Raw genomic sequence first — 7487 nt, 5'->3', positions numbered from 1 at the left:
ATATATATGGTATATATTGTATATATATATATAATGATATATATGCATAAAGGTTTGATGTATATTATAACTCGAATGACTACTAGCTGAAACTAGTAGCTAAAACTCTTTGACCTATGATTGGTGTAAATGGTACAGAGTTAAAAAAAACTCATAATCAGTCTTATAACATAAAAATATAAATATATAACATATATACGTACATATACATATATATACGAACGGACGGACTACTTCGTTAGACGTTTATACAATTAACCGAAATGAATCAGTGTCGATTTGACGTCTGACAAATCTGATTGCGTTTCGTCGCAAGAACGATTACACTTATTAAATTAATTCGTCTATTACTTCTTGATAACGTTTAGACATATATTCGTTGGTATTCCATTAGAAAAAAACATACCTCATAAATCTTCGTTAAATTTTTCGTTTAAAATAGATTGTAACATCGAATAAAAGAAATAAGAAACATATTTAATACCATATGGTGATAATATACATAACATTTAGCACGTTTTCGTTATCTTGATCGCTTAAGCAACAATTCTAAAGATGTACAAAATGCCATAAATATAAGTACATATAACTACATGCTACGCAGGTATACCAGCGAAGATTGTTAATACTGAATTTGTCGAAGAATTCGCTCGACGAGAATACATTTAAAAAATGCGATGCATATTACATATGTATAATACACAAAAATATATATAGTTAGAGATAGAAATATTTAATTTGTCGGTGTATTCTCGTCATCTTGTTGATCGCTGGTCTCAGCCGCGGAAGGTATCGTGGCGAGTAATCTAACGGCCAGTCTTCCCGGAGATCCTGGAGGTTCCGGTTCCTGAATAGCGAATTGACGAGTTAGTCGCGGCTTTGGTCTAATCGGTCTCGGTGTATTACGCGCGTTAATTTCTAGAGAGGCACTAGATCTCGAGATGCGCCAAGTACTGGTGCTGGCAGTGGTCGCGGAACCAGAAGAGTCGTTACGCGAGGAACTTAAATTCGAATCCTGCGACGGTTTCCTAGTGATCAACCAAGAGGAAGTTCTTCGTTTTGGATCTAGCAATCTAAGCGGAATGCCACAGTGATGCGTTTGTCGCCAGGAGTCCGATCTGGACGAAGAGAAATTTTCGCTGGATGACACGGAAGACGCCCGTTTATGCTGCTTCTGTTGAATCTGGGCGATCTGATAGGCGTACTGATCATTATGCGTGTGCCGTGGCCGAGAGTCGCGTGTACATGGCCAGAATATTCCGGCGCTCCACCAACGGTAAGATGAGCAACGGCTTCCAGTTTCCAGGAATCTCGAATTGCAAGTGCACGGTGTTTGAAGTCCTTGATTCTCTCGTGATGACCGGTCGACGAGGCTGTTTGTATTGGCGGGCGTCTGCCGATTGCTGAAATTCGAGCTGTGTCGGCATCTACCGATACCTCGAGTTACACGTGATTCCTCGATTGCTTTACATATCAGCACGCAATCCTTTTTAAATTGTTTTGTAAGGATCGCATATAGGAAAGGGTTGCAACAAGAGTTGAGCGGTAGCACGAATACCGCGAAAACTTTCGCTTGTTCCAGAGACACTAACTGCAATCCGAAAGTCGCTGTGAGAGAAAAGAAGGCTATCGGTGACCAGCAGAGAAAATCTGTAAATACGAGCAGCGCCATTCTCTTCGCTATGCGAGAATCGTTCGAATTCCATGCCTGGGAGCCTCGTATCGCACAGTACATCTTTAAGTAACACCCCATTAATATCAGGAAAGCTACTCCGTTAATTAGCATGAGAAATACGACGTATGCGAGTGCCGCGCTGCCATTAGTTTCGAACGGTAGGCAAATAGCGAATTTTCTATAATCCGAAACTCCCAATAGCGGCAGAGTCGCCATGGATAGAGCAAAGCACCAACCTATCGTCATAATATAGCTTGCGTGCTTCAAGGAAAGTCGTTTATTCAAATGCATCGCGTGTGTTATAGCGTAATTTCTTTCTAAAGTAATCACAGCAAGAGTATATACGCTCAGTTCAGAGCTAAGGACTCCCAAGAAACCAGCCAACTGACATCCGGCCGACATTTGCCATGGTATCGCGTACATTCGAAATTCTCCTAATGTCGAGGCATCAACAACAGCCAATAAACCTAAAATACACATCGTTCATTGAATAAAGATCACAAAGAGAACTCGACAATAGAGAGTTTTCATCAGTTAGTATAATCAATATACAGTCGAATAACATGTAGATAACAATTGCAATAATGGCAACATTAAATATGGGAGAAATATAAGAAAAAAGAAAATTACCTAGATAAACACCCATGAAAAAATCAGCAGCGGCTAAGTTGCAGACTAAAAATCGTGGCACATCCATCTTGCTTCTCGAAAAAATCAAGACAAATACTACAGTGCCATTCCCGAGCATGGCAAGGAGGAAGACTATCCATACGCCGCATCGTAAAGTCCACCAGTCGAATAAATCTTGGCACGGTAGAAAAGGACCTGAAAATTTCACATAAGAATTAATCAAATAAATGCAATGTTTTAAAATGGTACGTTTGATGCATTTCGAATCATTGTTGACCAGGTTTGACATACCAGGTTGAGGCAAGCATTGGATACGAGAGGATATAGTCCGACTCGTCGATGTTGTTCGACTATTTAGATTCTCGAAATAATCCTCTACGTAGGAAGGTAGATTTCCGGGGTAGGTAAAATCTGAACCAAAGTTAGCCCAAAATTCATTTATCTGCGATCCGAATTTGTCAGTCAAGTTATCTAAAAAATGTTATCACTTCAGTGCCGCAAAAATCAATGATGAAATATGATGAAATATTTGCTCTTTACACGTATCCAATCATTATGCAAATGATTTTCAATAATTGAGATCTCATTAGATGATTTGCAGCAATTAAGTGTCAAATAGTGTGTATGATGAAGCATCAAAAATACAAGATAAAAAAGAAAACACGAAGAAAAATTACTTACCCAATTGTGGCCAGATATCGCTAAATGTCGAATTCCATAAACTAGTATCAAAATCATCAGTCGGAAACAAAATCGATTCCTGTACCGGTGATTTTGTAACAGATTCCTCCACGTCGAGCGAGAGAAACGAGCAACAATGATAAGCATACGACAGTAACATTGTTTGTACTCGTGGAAATCTTTCAGGAGATGGGAATTCTCGCAATGCAGGATTATTAAACGTCTTAAGACGCAATAATCCCGCAAGGCCTCTTATCGGCAGTGTAGGGAAAACATTATTTCCTAAATTTCTATAAATAAATACCTATACCTTAATTGCATTCAATTGATTTATAAAAATACTGACTTATAAAACAATTGTACAGATGCACTTACAAGTCTTGCAATCGTTTTGTTTCTCTGAATGCATCAGGATGTATATATTCAATATAATTCTTTTCCAAGTCTCTAACAAAATGAATGATTCAAATTGAATAGAAATTATTAGAAACTCAAAATAAAATCAAAGTAATTTGATCAAGCATGTTACACTTACAAAACTTGGAGTCTAGATAATCCGATAAATGCATCACTAGAAATGCTTTGCAAGTTATTGTTGGACAAGAGAAGATCGTGCAGCATATTCAAACCTTTAAATGCGTCGTCGGGTAATGTAGAAATCATATTACTAGCTAAATCTCTAAAAAATTTGAATCAAATTAACATTATCTTCGATATTGTTCGACTGTTTCAAATATATTGCAAATATATTATAATAATTTATTTACATATTATGTAACATACTTACAAAACGCGAAGTTCATTACAGTTTCGTAAATTTGGTATTTCAGTCAAAAAATTAGATTTTATATCGCTAAAAATAGAAATAGAATGTACATGTAGAATACATGTTGATAGAAATAGTAATTATTAATAGGAGAAATAAATAATTATTAAAAACAGTATTATTACGAACAAATTTTTTTACTACTAAATAATTTCAATTAAACTTACAGACTTTTAAGTTTTGGACATTGCCGACAAAGATTAGGAGGAATTTCCTTTAATTGAGAACGATCCAGTTTTAATACTTCTAAAGATATTGCTCCATTTAGATTAGGAAAAAGTCGTAATTCCTTCACATTTGACAATATTCTATAATTGATAGAAAAATGTAGAGTTATACTAGTGCAGCACAATTTTGTTTATCAAATAAATTGTTTATCATGTAGGCTAATCGTTATAAATGCGGATAAAGACTATAAAATATAGTTGAAAATAAATTACTTACAACTTACGGAGTTTGCCAAGATTCTGGAAGGTTTCGTCATGTATTTCCTTAATAGGATTTCCGCGTAAGTCGAGCGATACCAAATTACTAGCGTAGCGTAATGCATCTCTCGTAAGTTGTTTTATTTTGTTATTCGATATAGATCTAGAGAGATACATGGAAACATCATGAAAGTGTGCTACATTTAGATAATATTAAGAACAATGCATTGAGAAAAAGAGCATAAAAAAATATTTTGAATGAAAAAATTGATTTACAGATTTTACACTAATTTAAGATAGACACTAATTTAATGAACGCTTACAATTCTTCGAGGCTAAGTAGATTTACAACAGCAGAAGGTATCTTCGTTAAATAATTTTCATCGAGTTCCCTAAAGATAAGACGGATGAAAAATATTATGTTGCGGATAGACGATGATTTATTTTTCATATACTCACAATATACGAAGGTTTGCTAAGTGCATAAACGCATTGGCATGAATGGCACGTAGATGATTACGTCGAAGAAATCTAAAAAAATGAAAATCTATTATATACATATATATATATATGTATATATATTCACACATACATATCTTATACAGGGCGTTCTAGAAATAGGTGGCCAAACTTTAGTATCGTATTCTATCTTCATACTGTCCACAAGGATAAAAAAAATGTCATAAACATAGATTCGGAAATTCTTCCTTTTTGAGATATAAACACTTTTTGTTTATCTCAAAAGTTTACGAATAGATATCACATGAATTATTGTTGTGGTAAAGTAAGGATACTATCATCAAAGGCAGTTTGTCGTAATAAATTAGTTTTTATCTAAATGTTGCATGATTAAGATAGTGTTATCAAGATGATTTATTCAAATATTAATATATTCGTTTCATGAATGGATGAGTTAACAAAAACTGTAGAGAAGCTCAGCATCTGTATTGTGAAATACAAGGTAATCATTTTCAGCGATTTCTTCAAGTAAATTATAAACATTTAAAATATTCTCTCGCAAAAAGTATTTATATTTTAAAAAGAAAGAATTTCGGGATGTTTATATATGACTTTTTTCATTCTTAGGAATAGTAGAATATGATAGAAAATTTTGGTCACCTATTTCTGGGACGCCTTATATATATTAGGTAGTAAAAAGAAATCCATTATTTTTCCATTCAATTTCATGCAAACCTTTACACCTAATATGAATATAGCGTGATTACTTAAGTTCTATAATATATGCATTTTCCTTCATCATTTCATAATACTCACAAAATTTCGAGATTGGGAAATCGATGGAAAGCACGTATTGGAATGTCCGTTATATTATTGTTGGTCAAATCACTGAAACACAGTACAACAAAATCATTGAATAAAATTGCAATAAGGAAATATTCGCAGATATTAAAGATATAACACGAACAAAATGTGCTTCTCATGTATCTCGATATTGCAACCTGCAGTGTATGTCATGTAATGGAAAGCTAATATAATAGAAAGCAAAATGTTGTAATTTTTTGTTCGAACATATATAAGATTTGCAGAAGGCAAAGCGAAAAATATTAACAGGCAAAGGATCATTGAGTGACGCCTTTTAAAAATAATTCTTTCACGAGAGACGATTTCAAGAAATTGTATTCGTAATGAAATCTTCATGCCAGAGAGGAAAACGGACTGAGAAATTCTACTTCTTCCCACTTAAAGTGAAACAAGTTAAGCCATGTATATTAAAGAATAATTAAAATTGATAAATCGCTAGCTTATAATTAAACTTGGCTTATTGTTAGATAATCTGTTGGTAGTCATAGTAACACACATACGTATCAATATACTTTTTTCTCAGTATTATATGAAAATTATCTTAGACTTGATCTACAGAACTACTTCACTTCGATCGATAATAACGAAACGAGCAACTTGTAAAATTCAGCACAAAACATCGGATAAAAATGTTGGCAGTGTTTTTGCAATCTGAAAAAAAAAAGGACAATATCGTGAAAACTTATATGAATCAACATTTCTATTCTTGTGTCGCGTGAACGTGAGAGGAACGGACCGAGGGTTGCGCAGATTCTGGCCCATTTTTATGAGTCTTTCGACCTCCTTTGCTCAGAATGGATCGATGTCTACTTATCCGTTTACTGAACGGAACGAAGAGACAGCGCGATATTCCATATAATATATAATAAAGAAATAAAGACAAATTAAATTAATTTAATCAAATGAATAACTTTTTTTCTTAGTGTGTATTGATAGTGATTAATTAAAATATAAAAAAAAGAAAGTAGATCTATTTTCTGTAGCTGAACTAGTGTATACTTTTGAAACTTAAAATAAACAAGATATATGTTTAATATTTATCGAAAGCGAAAAAGAGAATTCTAGTGCAATTTGGTTCAGGAACAAAAAATAAATCAAATATGTGTGTCTGTAGTGACAGTGACAACTTGTATTGTTAGTAGAAACAATAGAAATGAATATCGGTAACACAAAATCTAATCTGTTTGTGTAAGATTATCGCAAAGTAAGTGGCTAATGAGTACATTTGCCCCAACGTCCGACACGACAACTTTGTTCGCACGCAACCACTATTCATTGACTTACGTGACTTATTGTTTTATATATATATAAAACGCCCCTTTTGTATCATTCCCAATTATTCAACATTTTTTTGAAAAATTAAGTTAATCGTTAAATGTTTTTTGCGCTTATTTTTAAATATTGACAAACAATTAACTTGGATTTTAATAGAAACATGGAACGATCCAGTTACTTGCGATGCCCAGGTTGTGTCAGCGAACAGTATTTTTCCTCTCGTTCGTCTTAAAATAGAAAAAGTATAAGCACAGTGGCGTCTTGCGATATTTTGACGCAGGCTTTTTTTTTTGAAGTTCCAATGGAACTTTCTCGAACGCGCACGAACATTGGGTTCTAATTACGCTTTCGGGATCATGATTCCGTTACAGGTGGGCCTTTGAAAACTTTCGATGCTTCAAGGCCACTTACCCAGTCTTTGTACTTCTAAGGTATTCGGGAAAATATTACGCACACATTCACATATAAACACACACAACACACAACACACACACACACACACACACACACACACACACACACACACACACACACACACACACACACACACACACACACACACACACACACACACACACACACACACACACACACACACACACACACACACACACACATACTAATACTAAACGTAACTAATAACAACTTTTAA

At 34.4% G+C, this 7487-nt stretch overlaps 1 protein-coding gene across 1 annotated transcript in view; it reads right to left on the bottom strand.

Annotated features, from left to right (window-relative positions):
* Window positions 1-733: 733 nt before the first annotated feature.
* Window positions 734-7487, bottom strand: part of LOC105624536 (lutropin-choriogonadotropic hormone receptor) — an 8692-nt gene continuing 1938 nt past the window's right edge. The window contains exons 2-13 of the mRNA XM_012205897.1: window positions 5513-5584; window positions 4697-4768; window positions 4561-4629; window positions 4257-4400; window positions 3980-4120; window positions 3774-3839; window positions 3522-3665; window positions 3362-3433; window positions 2987-3276; window positions 2597-2776; window positions 2306-2500; window positions 734-2142 (exon numbers count right to left, since the gene is read on the bottom strand). Of these exons, the coding sequence (XP_012061287.1) occupies window positions 734-2142; window positions 2306-2500; window positions 2597-2776; window positions 2987-3276; window positions 3362-3433; window positions 3522-3665; window positions 3774-3839; window positions 3980-4120; window positions 4257-4400; window positions 4561-4629; window positions 4697-4768; window positions 5513-5584 (2854 nt within the window). The remainder of the gene's footprint in view (window positions 2143-2305; window positions 2501-2596; window positions 2777-2986; window positions 3277-3361; window positions 3434-3521; window positions 3666-3773; window positions 3840-3979; window positions 4121-4256; window positions 4401-4560; window positions 4630-4696; window positions 4769-5512; window positions 5585-7487) is intronic.

This window comes from Atta cephalotes (assembly GCF_000143395.1).
Source record: "Atta cephalotes unplaced genomic scaffold scaffold00081, whole genome shotgun sequence".
Taxonomy (NCBI): domain Eukaryota; kingdom Metazoa; phylum Arthropoda; class Insecta; order Hymenoptera; family Formicidae; genus Atta; species Atta cephalotes.
The sequence above is the reverse complement of the archived record's forward strand: the minus strand, read 5'-3'. Positions and strand labels throughout refer to the sequence as shown.